A 22,231-nucleotide genomic window follows, 5' to 3' on the forward strand; every position below is an offset into this window, starting at 1 on the left:
TAATGTAATAAAAGTAATAATAATAACATAATTTATTTTATTTTCCCAGAGTAAAGAGAAAATCTCTCCGTTCACCAAAACTCCAAAGCTGGATCGAAGTGAAATCCTGGGGAAAGACGGGAAGTCAAAGTCTTCCATGAAACGGAAGCTGTCCTTCAGCGTCAGCCCGCAGAGGAACGAGGAGCGAGACTCTGACACCGGTCAGTTTTAGATTTAGTCTTCGAGATCTTTCCCGTGCCTCATTGTCTCCCCCTTTTGGTCCTTTTGCTCCACGTGTTTTTGTTAGACTGGCTGTACCAGCGAGCTATTTTAAGCAAGTTATGTAACAGTTAAGCTAGCCTCAAAATCAAAAAACATTCTCAGAATTTGGGTCTCATTGAAGTGCGTAGGCAATGATGGTGAATATATTTTAGTACATTTATGCATGCGTTTTTAAATAGACATAGGATAGTCTTAGAAGTTCGTGTCATCTTCATTCGAGGAAAAACATATTAAAGCTTCAAGTGCTAGTTCACAATAAAAATATTTTGAAATGTATTTTTGTTGATATGTATAGCTGCTTTGGAACAATGCAAATTGTGAAAAGCGCTATATAAATAAAATTGAATTGAATTGAATTGAATTGAATTGTTGTTCGTAACTTTGAAACGCAAAAGAAGATATTTTGAGAAATGTGGTTTTCTGTTCATACACTTAAATATCTTATTTTGTGTTCTGCAGAAGAAACTGCAAGTTTAAAGAATAGTTTGAGTCTCAATAGCACAGCCAAAAACGAATGTTTTATTGAACTCACTGTGACTTAATAAGTTTGTCTATATTAAATGACATTTGTGTGTTGCAGTAAATGTTCACACTTTGTGTTTATACAAGTGTAGTCTTTTTAGTCAACCTGCAGATTACCCGACTTTAAGTAATGTTTTTTTTTTTGAGCCGTGCATATTTAACCCGCAAGTACTCAAATATGAGACTTATAAAATGAATTATAAGAACGGATCAGAATGTCAAATAATATTATCTGTGTGATCCCATTATATCCTGAATCTAGTAACATGTCAGAAAGGGGGAAACACACTATTTTGACCCAATGTATTGTGGGATTGGTGGGCAGGGTCTGTCCTCAAACGGGGGGAATGGTCTGTGTGATGTCACCTGTATGCCGAAGCCTTTGAAAGCTGTGTTGTGATTTAAGGGGCGGAGCCTGTGGGTATAATCAGTGCTCTGCTCTCCCCCCTTCTCGAACCCTGACTCCCACCCCTCCCTGCTTTTGCACTGTAGATGACTCTGACCCGGGGCAGTCGAGCGATGCGTGGGGAGAAAGATTACTTCCTCCCTGCAGGATATACGCAGGTAACTGCCTCCGCTAAATCCGGCCCGCAGCAAACCCTTGCTGTGTCACACCGAAACCGACCCAGACCTGTCACCGCCCGCATGGCCACTGGATTCATTTCCATATCTTTCTTTATCTGAAAGACTGGCTGAAATGAAGTTTGTTTACCGAAGCGAATACTAACTGCTGTCACTTCACCTCGTCTGTTTGCATCATGCTAAGAGACAGTCGACGGCCGTTGCATCATGTTTTGTTACAAGAGCAGGGATTTGTTCAAATGCACTTCATGAATCTTATTCAATACTCAATGTTTTTGTACTATTTGTCGCAAGATATACGAACACTTATCTTCTGCGTTCTTTTTAATCGCATGTTTTTCGCAAAACTCACGGGTAACGGGTTAAGATGAATAATGCATGTCTCTGTGAGGCTGGCAGTTGTTCCCTCTCCGATTTTCACCTTTTGCTATTTCTTTAAAGAATTGTGAATATAAATGAAGCTCATGAGCTCGTTCGTCTTGTTTGCTGCAGACAAAGATGGTCCAGATAAGAAGAAGGTTAAGAAGGAGTCGTGCAGTAAGAAGTCCACACCTGTCAACATTCTGTTCGGCTACCCTTTATCTGAGCGCAAGCAAATGGCTCTACTCATGCAGATGACAGCGAGAGACAACAGTCCAGGTAAAGAAAATATTGTGCCAGCGTTTGTGAGTGTTAACTTTCTTCTTTACAAAACAAATACGGTTAAAAGCAACTCGGGGATAGACCTCAAGATTTGTAGAGATTTCGTCACCCTTAATATTAATATCACGATAACATCTGACTGTCTTGTCTAGTTTTTTTATGTAATCTTGGGGTTTATTCCGAGAACTCCCCTCCTCTGTAGTCTAGTCAAATCACACAGACTCTTCAGATAAATCGAATGACCTTGGCGTTCTTGTTAATCTGATCTCAGATACCACACCGAGCCATCCCTCTCAATCTCCAGCGGTACAGAAAAAGATCCCTAGCAGCTCGGCCACCCGACAGAAGGACAAAGTCAACAAACGCAACGAGAGAGGCGAGACGCCCCTGCATATGGCCGCCATTAGGGGCGACGTCAAACAGGTGAAGGAGCTTATCGGCCTCGGCGCGGATGTTAATGTCAAAGATTTCGCAGGTAAGACTGTGTGTGCTCGAGCAACATTTAGAAGATCGTCTTATAAGATTTCTGAACAAAAGCATCACAGATCTTAGATCTGATGCATCACAGATTCCTATTTTGTAATCTTTTATTTCCTTTATTATTTTTGTTATTTTATTTTTAATTTTTAAAATGACTTAAACTTAGTAACAGTTTCTATCAGCTTAGATGTTTGTGATGTCACCATTATTAACCTCTGAATAAGTGGTTTTTATTTATTTATGCATTTTTGCATGCTCTTTAGTCCAAACTGAATTCAAGATAGACATTTTGTCAATATGTAAATCAAACCCATGCAGTGCTTTACTGATTGATGTTTATTTAACATATTTCATATTTTCCAGTTGTAGAGTCTCATAAACTCATCCTGAATTCTTTTTGTCCTCCAGGTTGGACGCCTCTCCATGAAGCGTGCAACCTCGGTTACTATGATGTAGCCAAGGTTCTGATTGGTGCGGGAGCGGAAGTGAACACGCAGGGATTGGACGATGACACGCCGCTTCATGACGCCTCCAGCAGCGGACACAAAGATGTGAGTTTCATGCTAACACCAGAAATGGTCGAAAAAAATGAGGCATCTCTTCAAATCTGTAATATTTAATTGAAAAAGACTTAAGTTATTGGTGCTTAAGGTTATATGGTTAACAACGTGGAGTGTAAATAACTTACAGTTGAGCTAATAAACTGTATTACATGGCTAAACAGTAATGTATTGTGAAAATTATCGATCAAAATAAAAATGATCAATAAAGCACCGTTTTTTTTAGTAATTGTGATGCGACTCACATTGTCACCTGCTTTGCTGTACTTTCTGAATAGTGTAGAATGACGGGAACCTTCAAGGTTTTTTGGAAGTTTTCAGATATGTTATGGATAACGTTTTTAACCAAGGCCCTCAAGGTTAAATTCAAAAGCGAAGGCGTGTTAGCTCTTCTTAACTGTAATAATCCAAGAAGTAATAAAAGCATTATACAATTTTCCAAACGTTCACAGATTGTGAAGCTGCTTTTGCGACATGGAGGCAATGCCTTCCAGGCCAACAAGAGAGGAGAGAGACCTGTTGATGTGGCTGATTCGCAGGAACTTGAGCAGTTACTAAAGGGAGAGGTCCCGCTGTCAGACCCAGAGGAGAGCTCTTCAGGTACTGAGTATTTTTCAGTAGGATTGTCACGGTACCATAAACATATTTTACGATACTAGACCAGCTTAAGTATCATGGTACAAAGTAGTATCAAAATGCTGTTGCATGTTTATAATTAAAATCTACAAATTGACAGTATTATACTGTTCACTTCAATAGTAGATGTAGTATGTAGTAACAATAAAATGTAGTATTAACTATAGTAATTGGATATATTGTTGCAAATACTGTAGTCTACTTCATTACTACATGTTTAATACTAAACTAATTTAATACAGCGATTCAATTTACCCTTTGTAATATTTTGTTTTCACAGAATCAGAGGACCCACCTTCTGTTGATCCATCCAGTGTTGATGAAAACATGGAGTACTCTGACGCTGAGAAGGACTCTGACAGTAAATCCACCACAGTGAAAGCATCGTCGTCCTTGTCTGGGCTGGACGAATACGAATTCAAGGATGAGGAAGAGGAGGAGGACCTAAGTAAGGCCCTCAATGACAGGCACATCTTAAGACGAGAGCTACGGCAAAAGGAGAAAGAAGAGAAAGAAAGGAATCACTACACTTCCAAACAGGGCAGCAAAAGCGAGCAGTTGGCGTCCAAATCCAAAAAAACTAAAGCGTCCCGTGTGTACTGCAGTTCAGACAGTTCCAGTGATGAAGCCGAGGTGCCTCCAGACAGACGGAGCTCCCCGACAAGGTCGATCAGCGTGGACGGTCAAAAAACAGACGGTAGATCAAAGAAGGAAAGTCTGAATCTCACGCCAGTAGAGCAGAAAGAAAAATGCAAGCAGAAGAAAAAGAACAAGAGCCAAAGCAAAAACAAAGAGAACCAGGAAGTGCGAGAGGAAGGAAAAGAGAACAGTAAGTCCCTCCTGTTTACCACAGCAGCCGTGTCCGACAACTCCGACAAGGGCGTCAGGGAAGAGGACTCCTTCAAAATGTCTTTCAGTGCAAAAGATGACACTTCAGTCCACCTCTTTCATCTATCTGTAGTCAAGTCCCCAAAATTGAACAATAGCCAAACTGACAAGCAGACAACCCCACTGAAACAGGAAAACACTAAGACCTGTGTTTCTATCGGAGACGGATCGTGCCCGGCAGACAGCGTCAAATACAACCACTACACCGATTCGGACTTCTGCACGGAAGGCTCTAGCAGTAAAAGCTGCAAACACAAGGAAAAAAGCAAGCATCACCACAAAGACCTTGGCTTGGATGCGGATGACGGCAGCTCAAGTCCATTCAAAGACAGCAGTCTAAGCAACAGCATGGACAGCTCTGAGGGTGCCTTCAGGAAGACTGACAAAGATGGTAAAGTGGTTAAGAAGCACAAGCTAAAACACAAGGAGAAAGAAAAGTACAGAAAGGACTATGAGGGAGAGAGAAATCACCATCGGCAGAAAGACCCACGCAAAGACGGACACAGGAACACAGAGTTCGATCGGGAGTTTTGGAAGGAGAACTTCTTCAAGAGCGATGAGAACGAGGAGCTTGGTGGTAAAAGTGAGATGCTTGGAGGCGGATCTCCTCTGAAATCCTTAGAATCATCACCCGCTAAAGAAGAAAGAGGGACGTCGAAAGATAAACATTCTAGCAGTAGCAGCAGCAAGGACAGGAGGCTGAAAGAGGAGAGAGAAAAGGACAAGGGTATTAAAAAAGATAAAAAAGAGATGCCACTTAAAGATGAGCGAGGAAGAGACGCAAAAGGCGATGAACTTGATGACCGAACTGAAGGTCTTGGTTCTGGACGGATGCATGAGGGTTCACAGCACAGTTCAGGTGTGAAAGAAGAAACAGATGATAAACCAATCACTGGGAATACATCCGATCAAGATCCTCCGGGGTCTGCAGAGAAGAACAACCGAGAAAAAAATGACAAGCGACCATCAACAAAAGATCGTGAGGCTGAGAAGTCTGATAAAAAGCTTGCAGATAAAGATAAGAAAGTCAAATCTGAGCACTTGACTGAGAAACCTGAGCCGCACAACTCCACAGATCGATGGAAAGAGAAGGAGAAATTAACAAGCAGTACACATTCACCCAATGACAAGAGCCATAAAGAGAGTGAAAAGCTTAAAGCTGTGACTGCGATGAAAAAGCACGAAGAAAACAAGAAGAACAAGGACAAACGATCTGAGAAAGAGCATTCTTCTAGTGACCACAGAGACAAAGATAAAACCAGTTCGGAAAAAAAAGTGAAAGCCCCAGAGAAAATCACTGATCATGGCAAATCTGACCGCACTAAAGATAAAGAACGAGAAAAAGATTCTGATAAGAGGAAGAAAGAGAAATCGAAAGAGACCAACCCCTCTTCCTCATCCTACTCCAATCTCAAGTTGTTACTGGAAGAAAAGAAAGGCTACATTTGTGAAAACAATAAAGTCGTCTCGTCTAAATCAAAAGAAGAGGTTACAAAGTCTTCAGAGAAAGACAAGGAGAGAAGAGAGAGGGATAGGGAGTCTGAAAGACACAGAGACCGCGAGCGAGATCGACACAAGGAAAAGGACAAAGATAAAGACCGGTCACAGCAGAACAAAGATGGCAAACTTAGCAAGACCAAACCGAATGAAGCGGAATTCAAATCTAAAGGTGCACCCACTTTGAAGGACACACACCGCAAAGAGAAAAGGTTGGTAAATGATGACCTCATGAAGACCAGCTTTGAACGCATGCTCAGTCTCAAAGATCAAGAAATTGAACAGTGGCACAAGAAGCACTTAGAGAAAATCAAACAGAAGGAAAGAGAACGCCTGAAGCAGCGTCCAGTAGTCGACCTGGGAAAACAGAAAAGCAAGGAAAAACCGAATACAAAAACATCATCTTCGTCCAGCGATCCCTGTTTGAACAAGGAAATAACACGCTCCAAGAGCTCGGATGCCCCTGATGCCCACCGTGAGAAGATCCTAAAAGATGCCACCGGTGGAAGAACGCTCTCGCTGGATACAAAAAATCTCTCGACTCTTGGCAAGAATGGTCCAGTGATTGAAAACAGTCGATCTCCGAGACCAGAGAGTGAAAGGTCCGGCCTTATGTCAAGATCCGTATCCATGATCTCTGTAGCAAGTTCAGAGGATTCTTGTCAAACCACTTTGCTAACACCTAGACCGACTGAAGAAGAGTCGGATCTTAACACGGAAGCTTCAGACTCCCAGCCACCTTGCCTCCAGCCTTCCCTCATCTTGCAGACCTCCAGGTCACCTACGGCTCATGATAAGGATACAAGCGATACAGCTTCTTGCAATCGTACACCGTTATTGAGCAGGCACGCGTCGCCATGCTTAAGGGCTATTCTAGATGAAGAAGCCAAGGCTCCATCAGCTGAAACGAGACCGAATGAAGAGTCCCAAAGAATTGGTGTTGTGTCACAACCAAGCAATGAGCAAACTGCCGTTCATTCGGCAGATATTAGCGTAGCCCCGGTCCAAGAGGCTCACAGTACTCTTCCTAATGGTGAAAGCAATGAGGGTGAAGACGTTACCCCTGCTTGTCAAGCTCAACCTTCATCCTGCTTGCATGAGTCTAGTACTAAAGACCTCGGCAGTGAACTGGCTAACCTTACGCAGGCTAACAATGTGGTTCAGACCCATACAGAGCAGAAATGGTCTGGTACTCACGTAGATCAACTTGATGTCCCCAGTATCACAATTCCAGAGGGCTCCAACAAGGAACCTCTGTTAGATGTTGTTTCAACACCTGCATCGTTTCAACCTTCTCAGACACAAAGTTCATCTGACAACAATGCACATGTGCATTCAGGAAGCCAGCAGATGGAAACCGTCCTCAATTCAAGTAGTGAGCAGACTTTGAGGGAAGACTCTTCTTTGAAGCAAGAACAAAATGTTGTTGCTGAAAACAAAACAGAAAGCTTCTCCCCAGCAGATTGGACAAGCATTCCAAGTCCATCTGTTGGTTCATGTAGATCTGAGGAAACTGCTAAACCACTGTTCCAAGAAGATCTGAAGAAGGACACAAGTGAGCAAGAAGAAGCTACATCCAGGTTGTCCACCGAGCCATTGATCCCGGTTGACTCTCTACCAGAAATCCACAAACAAGATGCAGCTTCAGTGACCAACTGCACTAATCAGGAGAGGCTTCCTGTGGAGCCCATGGAATCGTCAGAAGAGGCTTCAGACAAGAACCGAATCCCAGAGACAAATGGCGCCAAGGTGTCGTCCTCAGAAGGTGAAACAACCCAAGCTCTTACTGAAAGATCGGACCAGCTTGCTGTTGAAGAGAATCCTACCCAATCTGACATCCCACCAAGTGGAGAACAGAGCGATAACAGTACCGACGTCCAGCACGATGCTCAGGCAGAGCCGTCCAGCGAAGGAACCTCAGGTAGCTCCTCTCCGTTTTCTGTCACGGAGAGAGATTCTGACACTGGTGCCAGGGCCAAAGTCCTAGGCCTGGATGAAGATGCCGATATGCAGGTGACCCATCCGAGGAAGCGAAAGATGTCAAGGGTTCCTACTGCAGCACAATCGAACCTCACCACTCAGCAGGTCAGGGAGAAGACTCAACAGTCCTTGGCTGCAATTGTAGACGCACTGAAACTCGAGGAGATTCAGCCTTACCAGACGGAGCGAGCCAACCCATATTACGAGTACCTGCACATTCGTAAGAAAATCGAGGAGAAGAGGAAAGTACTCTGTAGTGTCATCCCTCAAGCTCCACAGTACTATGACGAGTATGTGACGTTCAACGGATCTTACCTGCTGGACGGAAACCCACTCAGCAAGCTCTGCATTCCAACGGCAAGATAATTGTCATCATAAATGAAAAATTCTTACATAATTTATTCACTCTTATCTAAGAATCTAAAGTCGCACTTTTGTGTTTATTGTTGCTTTTGTAGATAACGCCACCACCTTCACTACCAGAACCACTGAAGGAGATGTTCAAACAACAAGAGGTGATGCGAATGAAGCTGAGACTACAGCACAGCATCGAGAGGGTAAAATGAATACTGTTTTTGAAAGACATTTACATTTATGCATTTGGCAGACGCTTTTATCCAAAGCGACTCACATTGCATTGTACTAGTCAAGTCAAGTCAGCTTTATTTATATAGCGCTTTTTACAATTTTCATTGTTACAAAGCAGCTGTACAAGAAAACATTAACTAACAGTATTCAAACGGTGGCGAGGATCCCAAAACTCCATTGGAGGAGAAAAAAATGTACTATACATTTGTTACTAAGTATGTGTAATCCCTTGGATCAAACCCATGACCTTGGCGTTGCTAACCACTGAGCCACAAGAAAGCAACCTCAAGGAGTTTGTGATAGACCTGCGAGCTCTTCAGATGCTTTAGGTCACCTGTAATACAATTATTCAATGCTTTTTCAGGAAAAGCTGATTGTATCCAACGAGCAGGAGGTTCTGAGAGTTCATTACCGTGCTGCAAGAACACTAGCCAATCAGACGCTTCCATTCAGTGCCTGCACAGTCCTATTGGATGCTGAAGTGTACAACATGCCCCAAGAGGTCCAGGTAGGTGATCTTTTGTACTTAACCTGACCTTTCAAATGGGATTTAAGCATGAATAGGACCAAATGTTTATATTCTCTTTACCATGTTGTTTTATTTTTAGGGTGATGATGGGAAGACCTCTGTTAGAGATCGGTTCAACGCAAGACAGTTCATGTCTTGGCTTCAGGATGTGGATGACAAGTTTGATAAGTTAAAGGTAAAAGAATTGCAAAATGAAATTGAAAAAAGCAATTTAATACAGCTCCACCGTTGGGTTCTCGCAACTGTGTGAGTAACAGAAATGTGTTTTTCTCCCAGACTTGTCTCTTAATGCGTCAGCAGCACGAAGCGGCAGCGTTAAACGCCGTTCAGCGTCTTGAGTGGCAGCTGAAGCTACAGGAGCTGGATCCCGCCACTTACAAGTCCACCAGCATTTTCGAGATTCCCGAATTCTACATCCCACTCGTAGAAGTCAACGACGACTTCGACCTGACACCGATATGACGGAGCAATTCGTAGCTGTCGAACCACGTCAGTCATGATGTCTAGACACGAGGGGGCAAATAACACAAAGCACTTGATTTCGTGGGAGTTGATTTGTGTCTATGTATAATGTGCGTGTTGTGTGCGACGGTGCGCACTGTACCACGTTTCCAGAGCTAAAATAACAAATAACAAAAACGTTGCTTATAGTCTACCACAGCGATGCACTTCAGTCTGTGTACTCAGCTCTTGTTCTGGTTCGAAACCATGCGGTCCAAATGCACTTCACCAGATGGGCGCTTATAAACGTGAGCGTCATAAAAAACGCACTTAACCCTGCAGTCCACTATATAGAGATGGTAATCCAAGGGTCGACACAGAGGAGTAGTGAAAAACCAGCCTTCAGAAGGTAAAGACCAGTGGAAAGCGATCGTTGAAAGATTTCCTTATTCCCTTAAAGGAGATCTCAACCTGACATGTTTCTACAGTGAGTGTTTATAGATAATGTATAGATTGTGCTCCTCATTTTTTAACTTATTTTATACATACTGATTGTGCATTTGTAAATAGCCATGTAATTATTGTTTTTAACTTGTAAAAAAACGAAAGAAGAATGAGAGGGAAGAAAAAGTTAAAGTAATAAATATTTTGATTGTAAACTTTGTTTCGTCTAATGTTTAATGGACCAAAGTTGTTTTTACATCGAGGTTCTTTGTTGTTGTGTTTGTTGATGTTTGCTTAACTCTTAAGCATGTGTTTTTAAATGACCTTTTTTGTTCGGATTTATTTTATTCCTTTTTCTTCCTCTACTTTCTTCTTTTTGCCCTTTGACATTCATCAGAGCTGGTGTTTGACTCGTGGTTTCTGTAACGTGCATGCTTTCACAGGTTCGTCTCTCTCTGAACAGTTGTACCGTGGTGAGGTTTACTGAAGTGGTCCTGGTTCCTTTCTGCCATTTTTGTGTCTGTTAGTAACATCCATCTCTTGTGTGTCGTCTCTTGTGTCTTGCGCACACTTAAAAGAAAAAAAATGAGGAAAAGTTTGATGTGGTATCTCGATAGAAAAAAACACCCTTACTTTTACAGTTTTAATGTGAGATCACAGCAAAAACTATTTTTTACAACGTAATGCCTTTTGAACGATGGTTCTAAAAATATGTCTATTTTAATATTTACTTGTTACATGAAGATGTACATATTTGTAATATATAATTGAATAAATTTTATTGGTTGTGAAATCAAACTATTTGGCTATCCTGCTTTTTATTAGAACTGTACGTCTGTGTGCTGTCACTTTCAGGTCTGGTTAACTCATGTAAATGATCGTGTTTGTGTTATTAAGAAATAACCCCATTACTAAAAAGTTTCGTCCCAAAAGGGAGTGTCCTTGTAGTTCCAATGGTGTCCAACAGATGGCGCAGTGAAGAGATTCAATATCAAACCACCAAACACTTCATGATCTTGTCTAGTTTGATTAATTACAGACATTAGAAATGTAAACTACAAATATAAATGTTAAAATATACTTCTTTAACAATGTATAAGTTGCCAACAAAACAGAAATTCTAAAGGTTCTATCACAAATACCATTCTGAACCATCAGCTGTTTACCATTACCAGTACCACATTCCTTTATCTTCGTCCTCATTCCAGGAGGATTTATTAGTAACAACCCACCAATACAACTCCACATACACCATTATAGCCCCTTAAAACCATCGCAATACCCATTATAACCATTCAATCTATGTGATGCAATCATCATGGTTTCTATTGTTTTTCTCAGCAGGTGTGTTAGTGAATCAAAGCTTTTGAAGATCAATGGAACAGGTTAAGAGAATATCCCACCTTGACATGGACATTAAGATTCTTGCCTCCAACCTGATTCTACAGATTTCTCTTTACTGGGTGATAGCCAGTGTGTCTTTAAGAGGGACGCGTGTGTCTTTCGCTCTTTAGAGCTCAAGTCTAGACAGGTAATGCTTGTTTACGTTTGTTCCTCCAGGGGGCGCCGTTCGGCCCACGAGAATGACCTTCGATTGAAATGCGTTGACTTTCTGTTCTGCTTAAACGTTTAAGTATTTAAATCTGTGCATTTTAAGCACCGGAAACCAACGTTTAGTAACCCTAAAGAAACTAAGGGTGTAAAGATGTGAGCTGTTACCATTAAAACCTTTGTGAATCATATTATGTAGGGGGATTGGAAACACGTCCCGGATTCACGACGTCTGTTGGCCACGCCCACACCAGGAAGTGATTCCGAACCGACTTCCATTCCATCGTTTATTTCTGTTTCTATGATTCAAGCCCGCTCCTGGCTTCTGGTTCAGAGTTAAAGGTGTCAAGACGAGAGAAAGTCTAAAGAGCAAAGTCGCGAAAGCCATACCGTAAGTACGCGTGCATTGTTTACGTAATGTACATCTGCGCTTGTGACGCACGTGCGAGCTATGACGTTTAATGCATTATATTATTTTTGCGTCACGTTTGCAGTAATAAAAACGCCGTTTTGGGCTTTTGCGACGGGTTTCGCGCGTCTGTCATTGATCCGCAGATCACGTTCATGCTGTTTTGCAGACAGAAGTTTTCAATAATGTTCAACAAAAGTTTCTGTTGTTCTGCATTTGAAATCTGTCATTAATTTACGCGAAATGTAATGTGACGTCAGTGAGTTATTTTCTACGCACACGCTTTACTTTCTTGACATTTGCGCTTGAAGGGTACAGAACATATCGGAATTGTGCAATAAATAATAATACCCCACAAAGTTTGGCAATGTGTTGGTGGATTTCTGGATCATAGGCAACATCATTTATCAGTTAAGTCATGAACGTAATTATAAAATACAGTGTGTCAGATTATGTCTGTTTATTGTAATGTATAGAATTGTGTAATGTATATTCATATTCATAGAATTATAGATGCTTTAATTTAAAGATGGTTATTTGTGAGACATGTTTCTTGACCTCGTCAATCTTTTAACCAGAACTCTGAAATGAGTGAGATTTTAATTAATGTTTAATTTGATATCAAATAAGTTAACTTATTGAATTCAATACATTTTATTTAGACGTTTACATCATAAAAGTGTTTTGCAGTTGATGACTTCGTTGACAATGAAAAAGGCCAAAACAGATGAAAACTCCAAAGCTCGATAAAAGAAAAAAGGAACAGTTGTAGACGAACTTAAATATAGTTTTGTTTTGTTTTGTATTTTCATTATTCACTACATAATTTCCATTATTTTCCATTTACTCTTTATTAACTAAGATTTCAGACAAAATAATATTAGTAAGTGACCCTAAACTAGTAGTGAATAGTCACAACTCTTAGGCTTTATATGGTGATAAGGATGAAAGTATAACTACAAAGGCGATGATGTTGTTATCATCATTACAGTAATAACTGATGATTTTTTGTGTCTCTGTTGACATGACAGGTGTGTGGAGTTTTGGTCAGGATGCGTCCGGGTCCATTCCTCTGTCCTGTACTGATCTCGCTGTTAATCTTTCTGTCCGGACTGACCGTCATCACCGCCTGTAATAAAGCCCTGTGTGCCAGTGATGTGAGCAAATGTCTCTTACAGGTAAACACAAACAAAACACACAATCCGTGCAGGGTTTAGAATCACGAATAGGCTTTTTTTTGTCTGTGCCTGACACACTTCGACCGAGAGAAAACCAGAAAGCCACAACGTCTCACGCCATTAAACACAGTATTCTTCCTTTTTATAATTACTATAATTATAAGTTGTTCTCTTTAGGTTAGTTGAGTTTGATTGTGAGAAATAATAAGTCCCTGCGGATGAGCAAACATTTGAAAACGTTCCCAGAATCTGAGAACATGTCCCGGATTTATTTCCCAGTTTTTATTTCTATTAACACACAAGTTTCTTAACTGTATGAAAACATTTGATGATGAAGATTTGGTGTTTTGGGGGTCTTTGCTTGCTCTCCACTGCAGAAAGCGTCAACATGCCCAGTGTTTGAGGGAAACCGGGTGTACCTAATTTTATATTGGATCACTTTTTCCCTGGAGCTTAATGACTGCTTCACACAGACGCTGTGCGTGTTTGTGTATTTCAGAGAAGCTTCATTGTGGCATTTTTGGTGTGTGTGTGTCTCATTGTTGCTCATTTCAAATTTAGATCCAGACTTTTTGTTATTTTCCTTTTAGCATCTGATATTTGCTCTGATTTACATCTCTGTTTATCTCTCACTTCCACCCTCAAAGGGCGCACGCTTTCTCTGTGTTGACTCTATAGTCTGCATATCCCGCAGAGAGGAAGAGAGAGTGTGAAGAGCCTCATGCATTTAAACATCATACTGAGCTTTTCTGATTTAGAGTCCAAGTTGAGTCACAGGTCATTTCCATCTCGTCTGGTTGCTTGGGTATTGCTAGGCTCCAGGTAGGGTGTTATAAGTTGGTTCTGGCAATATTTTGGGCTGAATGCTCATGTGCGCGCGGGTGTGGCGGTGCAATGGTTTTAGTCACAGATGATCGCTTTGTGGAACAAGGCTGTACACATCCACATCCACATAGCTCAGAGCAGCAAACAAACACAAATAGTTTCACGTGCAGTCTGTACCTCACTGCTCTTTTCGAAATATCCCTGTCAACAGTAGAAACAATGCTAACACTTTAGCACATATGCTTTATAGAATTAGTTTTAATGCCTTGTAATGCATTGTTATTTTAGTTTACTAAAGTTAAAAGTTTGAAAACGTTCATTGAAATCAAATCAAATGTTGACCTAAACACAATTATTGGAAAAACTTAACTAAAGGAAATATTTAAAAGTGAAATAAGTTTAAGGCGCTAAAATTATAATTATAAACCAAAATTAATTAATTTTATATAGAAATATAACCAATAAATTATAAAAGGACAAAAATATATAGCAAAATTGGCAAAACTAACTAATATTAACACAAAAACTAAAAAAGAAGCGAATTTAAAGTATGAATAAAAGTAAAATCAAAACTATAATATATCTCATGAATATATAAATGTTTATTATCAATAGTAAGAGACTTTGTTCTGATTAACAAGTTACTTAAAGCATATATGTATAATATTTTATAAAAGTAGTTTTAATGTATTTAATGCACCTTATGATGCATTGTAATGTCATCTCATTAACATTGTACCTGCAGCTGATACATTATGACACTTATCAATTCGTTGTTACACTGCATTTTTAATTTGGTTATAATTCTTTAAAACAACATCTAATGTATTACAACACACATTATTAACAACTATAATGCATCATATCCTTTATTAACCCTTTAAAATGCCTTATACATAAAGGTTTTTAGTAAGTGCTACCGAATCGATCACTTATTTAGAAGTGTTTCATGCAAGGTTTAAGAAAAGGAAATACTCATGTCCTTTTAAATGAATATTTCAGGGGATATTTTACCTAAATGGGCTGCTGTTTTCCATACATTGAAAATGCATGTATTAAAAAGAAATAAAAGAAAATCTGTATTTTGTGTGCTAGCTCCTATTTGGGTCTAAACTGTGGCCATTATCTACTTTACTTATACTGGTGTGTGTGTGTGTGTGTGTGTGTGTGTGCGTGCTTGTGTGTGTGCGTGTCTGCGTGTGTGCGTGTCTGCGTGTGTGTGGCAGGTGACAGGTGTGTCAAATATTTAGGACTAAAGCAGAATAGTGGGCACACAAGGGAACCGCCCATTTCTGAGTGCCCGGTGTTTATAATGTCCTCTCTGTCCCTTTTTCACTCTCTCTGTTTTTCTGTCTTTCTCTTTATTTGTGAGAAAAAAATATTAGGTGTTTATTTAACTTACGCAGAAGAAAAAAGATGAGGTCCCTAGATTCTAATGCCAACACTGTTTTTATGGTACTACAAATATTGTAAAGGAAATTAGAAACACAAGATGTTTTTTGCTCTGTTGTGGATCATGTTATGGAAAAGATCTGGTTTATTTATTCACTTATTTAATTCTGTTTTGGAGAATCTGTTTTTTATAGAGGTTTTAAATCTCTTCGTCCGTCTCTTTGTCTCTATTTCTTTCAGTTTATATATTTTAATACATTTTGATTCTGTTTATTAACAATACTGCCAAAGCATTACACATAAAACAAGTAGTGAGAAGGAATGACAATAACAACTAACCAAAAAGGTCGGTAAAGTTATATTTAAGTTTAAGATGTACTTTTAACATGACATTATAAACAACAAAGACAAAAAGTTCAACATGTATGTGTACATTCTCTTTTCTTTAACTTTCAAAGTAACGTGTTTTATTTATATATATTGTTTTTTTTAAACACGAACAACTCGGTTTTATAGATCAAGTGTATTTTAGATTGGTGAGATCTGGTAAATATCTGGTGAATTGTTTTGTGTTCCAGTGTCTTGTGTTAAATTCCAGTGTAAACGTTTATGTTGTTTGGCTCAATGATGCTTTGAAGGAATGCATTAAAATCACATACACAAAACCTTGAACTTGCCGTGATGGGGAATTGTCTGGGCTTGTTTCTTTTGGAAGAATCTGACCCACATGTTTTCCTGGTATTGGCTTTTTCTATAGTCACTTTGTTGCAGTTGCTCTCGTTTTCTTTGTTCCCCTGAATCTTTGGTTTTAATGACACACACCCACACACACACACACACACACATCTGGAAGTTGACCTCTACCTCACAAACGTTGGCAAACACGGAACATGTTAAGCCAAATTCAGCATGAGTCTCTCTCTCTGCCTTTATTCAGTCGGTCTGATGTTTTCTCTGTAATTATCCATCTAAAAGTGTCTCAGATTTTCATCACTTTCACTTTCTCCGCCTGCGTATTCAGCTTACTTTCCATTGTGTACACAGTTTAGAGCTTTTATTTCTCATTCGCAATTCGTCTTTATCTCCTCGGGTTGTTGTTTCTTATACTGTTACTGCTGAAAGAGCTTTCAAAGTTCATTGAGGCGTGCTCTCTATAGCATATGTCTTCTAGTGCATATATATAGTGTGTTTATATAAGCTAGACTTGCTCCATGTTAGGTCATTTTTTCCCTGTATGTTTACCTTTTCAATATGTACATTTTGTCTGTGTGTGTGTGTGTGTGTGTGTGTGTGTAGGGTCTTTGCCAGTGCCAGCCAACGGAGGGGAACTGTTCATGTTGTAAAGAGTGTATGTTGTGTTTAAATTCTCTATGGGAGGAATGCTGCGACTGTGTAGGTGAGTTCATAATAATCAATAAGATAATTGTTCAAAATGATAACATTTTTTCAATGCATACACTGAAATAGAATAGTTTTTTACAATAAAAAAGCAGCTTCGGTTGCCAGAAACATAACTCTGCAGCTTCAAACTGTGAAACATACAGTGGCAAAATGTAATGCATTACAGCAAAGTTTTGTAAATTGTACAATTCTTAACCATTATGTGTTATTAAGGGATATTTGACGGATTCAAGTTCATTACAAGTGGTGAGATGGAGCACAAATACAAAACACCATCACCAAGAAAATAATGATCAGGCAACACAAAATATAACATAAAACACCCGAATGAACGTAACTGGTAACAGATATAAGAAGAAACATGATTCTTTAAATGAAATGTCATCAAATGTGAAGAATTCTGGCAACATCTGTTAACTGTTTTTCTGAATTCGTCTGTATTCTGCATTTTTAACTCGCAAAAACATAATTTTAGCTTTATTTTACTGTGCAAATAAATGTACACTGCCCGTCCTAAACCTGGATTTAACTAAGCAAATAGGTAAGAGCCTCCCATGGGATTGGAGGTCTAGGTTCAGCAACGTTATGTGCCCAAAGAATGAGGTCAGCTGACTACCTGAGTATACTGAATGACCAGGTTATTCCATTAATGAAACCATGCCACAGCGAATGTGTGCCGTTGTCAAAGCTGAAGGCAGTCCAACGAAATATTAGAGTGTTTTTGGACGGGCAGTGTATAATCTTTTATACATAAAGAATTTATAGTCATTCATATACATTTTGCTAAAAAAATCGTACATTTGACACTATTTAACGGAAAGTAGTGTCTTGTTAAATCTATTAGTTTTACACAGTATGTGATGGTTTTTACACTTTACCAATAAACAGGGTATCAATGAAGTGTTTCTTACCATATTTTCCATTTGAAATTACAGCGTTTCTTATTTTAAAAAAAAATGTAAGGCCCGATTCACATTTCGCATATTCGTTATTTTAAATGAGATCACGGTGCGCGCACACTTTTTGAGATGGAAATATTCATCGAGATGTCTTATGAAGAGAGAAAGCGCTGCTTGCGTTTTACAGGCGGTTTTAGACGCTTAATGTGAATGTGGCCTTAGGTGATGGATATACAATCAGGAATCATGTGTTAAGTTATTCACTCAGAAAACAAAACACAATGAACTGTACAAAAACGTAATGTGTAAACCGACCCCAAAATTGCTCCCAAAGTTACAAATCGATTAAGAAAATCAATACATTAGACTGATAAAGAAATGAATAAAGATGCTATAAGCACAATAGACTCCCGTTGTGTTAACTGGTTGGTCTGATTCAGTCGTGATGAGAGATGGTTCGTGTAGTGCTGGTTTCCACTCATCTGACAGCAGAATAAAGTGTGAAGTGAGATGCTCCAGATCTTTGTGTGTTAACACTGTCTCAAGGTCAGTGAAGGATTAACCTTCTCTGTGAGAACAGAAGATTGAAACGTACCGCACATACGCACAATAAACACCAGGTGCTTTATACAGAAGGGATTGTAAGGTTTGTCAAATCAAAGCATTCTTCAGATGCCGCCTGTGTATCTGACACACGAAGCGTCTGTTCCTCAATTACAAAATAAGAGACATCACAGTCTAGAGATTTTTTCCTTCCAAACATTGGTTTATTGGCAGAGACGGAATAGCAGGGAAGATATCCCTCTCGTGGTGGTTTGTTGTTGCTGAACCGGCTATGAATCTCATATAATCAGACGCAGATGTTTGACTCCAGAACTAATGTGAAACACAAGACCTTGACTGCGTTCTGCTTTCTATTAAAATCTATTATCTGATTACCATCTTTACCACCAATTTATCTGTCAAACTCTTGCTGCTGTTGACAGTCATGCTTTGAGGAGACAACTGTGGTGAATGATCGACTTGTGAAAGTGTCAGTGGCTTATTTACTAAGAATAGTCTTGTTTTAACACAGATCGCTTAAAGGAATGATGTAAATCTACTAAAGACACAAAAATACACAGAAATGTCAAATACACCAAGGTTCTGAAAGTGGTACCCTCTAAAAATAAAGGTTCAAGCAGCGATGACATAGAAGATCCTTTTTTGGTTCCCCAAAGAACAGATTCAGTCAAAGGTTCTTCAAAGAGCCTTTTTTAAGAGTGACAGAACGGGTCACTTTTAAAACTTAAAGGACTTTAAGGTGCCACAGAAGAAGTATGTTTGGCCCAATGGTTCCATAAAGAAGCTTTCACATCTGTAACCTGTGAACGCTCTTAAAAAAGGTGCTTCAAAAGGTTCCAGATTTTCAGTCTGGACTTGTTGCAAAAAGTCTGCAGATTTGATCAGTTAGTGTGTTTCTATCTGAAACTTTCCAAAAGTCTGCAAGCGTATGATGTCTAGTTTCAGATGAACAGATGAATGAAGTCTTGTAGTGTATTCCAGCCATTACGGAGAGTTCAGGGACAATAAAGGCATGTGTCATACAGGAGCAATAATACAATTGGTGCTAATACCAAGTTACTAGTTTCAACAAAAGCAAGACCACTACCTGTCGAGAGAAAGAGAAATGAGTTCTTTGTATTGCAAAAAGGTTATTAAGATTATAAAAAAGAAACAATATGTTCTTACAAGAACCTTTGAGCAAATGGTTCTCTGGAGAACCAAAATTAGTTCTTCCATGGCATCATGTGACTTTATTTATTTCGTCAATTTTATGATGTGCTTTTAAATGCACATAACACACATGCTAAATGAGTGACGTGATGTGTGTACGGTGGATTTTGACATTTTGTAAACCGTGCAATGATATAAACTTCCAGTTCTTTTCTGTTTAATAGGAATGTGTAACCCCAGAAATTACAACGACAGTCCGGCCACCTCCAAGAGCACCGTAGAGGAGCTGTTTCGACCAATCCCGTCGCTCTTCAGAGCCCTGACCGAAGGCGACGCCCCCATTAACATGATGGTGGTGTCATTTCCCGTCGCTGAAGAACTGTCTCACCACGAGAACCTTGTGTCTTTCCTGGAGACGCTCGACAGCCAGAGTCACGTGTCTTTGCCCAGTAGCAGCGTCCATGACGGTAGATATTCCTACACTTGACTTTTAGAAATTGAGATTATTCCGAATTATTATTATATTAAAATAAATCAATGGGAGGTATAATGCAGATTTTGAAATGGCGTCATTGATATGAATTGCTGGTTAACATTTTTCTTTAGTAAAAAAAAATACTCGCAGTAAAATAAAGTATTAAAATAGAGCATTATTTAGTTCTGTTAGAAGGCCAGGTATGTTTGTTGGTCGATTATCTCACAATTGTCACAATTTAAACCATTTTATCATCTTTTCTATTTCAATGAAATTACCATAGAATCTCAATCTGAGAATCTGGAAACCGGATACAACTAGAGATATTTAAGCACAATGAAAGTAAAGCCAGTTTCTGAGTGTAATGTAAAGTAACTAAGGCCGTAGTCTTTTCTCTGTTAGCTCTCTTCTGTCCTGCACATGCACATATAATCTCTCTCTCTCTCTCTCTCTCTCTCTCTCTCTCTCTCTCTCTCTCTCTCTCATTCATCAGACGCCATGTGTACGGTGGTCTACTTTGATGACTGTGTATCTATCCGGCAGTGTAAGCAGTACTGTGAGTCAATGGGTGGATCAAAGTACCGCTGGTTTCATAACGCCTGCTGCGAGTGCATCGGTCCCGAATGTTTGGACTACGGGAGCAAAACGGTCAAATGCATGAACTGTCTGATCTGAGATCAGAGTCTGTCCACCCTCGTCATCACTGCACTGAGGAATTCACTCCACGCTTCTTACTTGTGTTGTAGAAAACTCTTTCCCTGTTTACACGTCGTGCCTTCTTTGACTCGGCCTTTGGATCAAATGTTTTTATAAATTATCAATGTTGCCTTCTAAGTAGGGATTAATTTTTCATCCCGAGTACATTCCATAATTTTTAACTTGTATATAGGTTTCATTTCATACATTTTTCTGGTTTGACTGTTTTGAAGGAAAACAAGTTGTTCTCGATGTTTAAAAAAAAGAATACATTGATTTTCAAGGTTAGGGTTTGTTGCGTTCTAATCCGGTTTCTTGATTTTTCTTTAAAATTAAACTCTTCTGTTAGATATGTGGGTGTCGCTTTACCACGTTTCTTCTGATGTTTTACATTGTTAAGAGAAGTCAACATTGAATGTCAGAATGCATGTGGGTAGTTAACAAATAAACAGATGGACGTTAACTTTTGTAATTTGGTTAAAGTGAATATGTATATATAAAGGAAAGTTTACATGTTGTGACCCATCACCATCATTCACTTACGTTTTATCCTCCCTGCAGCGCACCTTTATAGTCCTTTATAGGTGTTTGTTCAATTGTCGTAAGTCAATCCGGTCGCAGTGGCTGACACAAACTTATTCATTCTTCTATATAACAATTCTTTCGATGTAAATACAAACCGACTGACTTCATCGCATTCCTTGTGACTATGTTTTTATTCACAGATGGTTTGTTGAAATAAAATACCGTATAGGGACAATGCCGGGTGTTTCTACAGCTGTTCGGCAGGTGTGAAGAGAGTGAAATGGTTAAATCCCTGCAGCTTTACATTTAATCTAACATCAATTCATCATGACAACCAGACAGAATTTCCATCAATCAGACCTTTTCGAAGCCCTTATAACAGATGTGTGTGTGTGATGCATCTGCCATGACCTCAGATGTAAAACATGCTTGTACCAAAAACCTACTTTTTGCAGGCATTGAAAAGTGCTTGAAATGAAAGCGACTATATTGTTAGAGCACCATAAATAATATATTTAATAACAAAAACCATAAATTGAAAGATTTAACAAATCTAACACACACTTTCCTTGTATTGAACAACCTGGGTTACCAATTAGAGAAACCTTTTGGAGTGATTTCAACGTTGTAAAATGCTTTTTAGTAAACACATTTCTGAATTGTTGTACAGCAGTGCCCTCAGCTGGGTGTTTTTTTAAAATGCCTTTTTTAAATAGCTGTTTACATTATTGTGTACGTCTATACATGAACCCTAGTGCACGTGTTTTCTGACACGTTTCATTGTTAGAACACGCCATATCTGCCTGTAAATAACTAACTTTACGTAATGCAAAAAAAAAAAATCATTTGTAAATCTTGCTGACAGTTTAAACAATGGTATGGCTAAATTAGTTAAATGCCAATTCCACTTATATCCACTAGGTGTCAGTAAAGCAATGTCAATCATACTTATTTAAAAATATTCCCATATTTTTCTTAAAACATATCTTTAAAAAATAGACAAATTCTAATGGGTTATAATAGGTGTGATATTGTCTCAGAAACTATACTCTATGGGTCTCTATTAATACCTGATGTGTTGGGTTCTATTGCGATTGTGATGTTATGTGACAGA

The 22,231-nt window shown here is 39.2% G+C and overlaps 2 protein-coding genes across 4 annotated transcripts in view; both read left to right on the forward strand.

Annotated features, from left to right (window-relative positions):
• ankrd12 (ankyrin repeat domain 12) overlaps positions 1 to 10,850 on the forward strand; it is a 32,440-nt gene extending 21,590 nt beyond the window's left edge. For 2 of the 3 annotated variants that reach the window (XM_079451856.1, XM_079451857.1), the window contains 10 exons: positions 50 to 200; positions 1,858 to 2,004; positions 2,279 to 2,482; positions 2,896 to 3,038; positions 3,500 to 3,647; positions 3,964 to 8,405; positions 8,507 to 8,605; positions 9,001 to 9,144; positions 9,245 to 9,340; positions 9,442 to 10,850. In XM_079451856.1, the coding sequence (XP_079307982.1) occupies positions 50 to 200; positions 1,858 to 2,004; positions 2,279 to 2,482; positions 2,896 to 3,038; positions 3,500 to 3,647; positions 3,964 to 8,405; positions 8,507 to 8,605; positions 9,001 to 9,144; positions 9,245 to 9,340; positions 9,442 to 9,627 (5,760 nt within the window). In that variant the 3' untranslated portion in view covers positions 9,628 to 10,850. Of the gene's footprint in view, positions 1 to 49; positions 201 to 1,275; positions 1,348 to 1,857; positions 2,005 to 2,278; positions 2,483 to 2,895; positions 3,039 to 3,499; positions 3,648 to 3,963; positions 8,406 to 8,506; positions 8,606 to 9,000; positions 9,145 to 9,244; positions 9,341 to 9,441 lie in introns of all 3 variants that reach the window. The other variant, XM_079451855.1, reaches the window with a different exon arrangement.
• Positions 10,851 to 11,817: 967 nt separating this feature from the next.
• On the forward strand, positions 11,818 to 21,783 carry twsg1a (twisted gastrulation BMP signaling modulator 1a). Its single transcript, XM_079451675.1, has 5 exons — positions 11,818 to 11,992; positions 13,042 to 13,188; positions 16,702 to 16,801; positions 19,646 to 19,888; positions 20,390 to 21,783. Exons 2-5 carry the CDS (start codon positions 13,063 to 13,065, stop codon positions 20,569 to 20,571), a joined length of 651 nt encoding a protein of 216 aa, XP_079307801.1. The 5' UTR covers positions 11,818 to 11,992; positions 13,042 to 13,062; the 3' UTR covers positions 20,572 to 21,783.
• Positions 21,784 to 22,231: the final 448 nt, after the last annotated feature.

Source organism: Barbatula barbatula, assembly GCF_947034865.1.
Source record: "Barbatula barbatula genome assembly, chromosome: 3".
Classification (NCBI taxonomy): domain Eukaryota; kingdom Metazoa; phylum Chordata; class Actinopteri; order Cypriniformes; family Nemacheilidae; genus Barbatula; species Barbatula barbatula.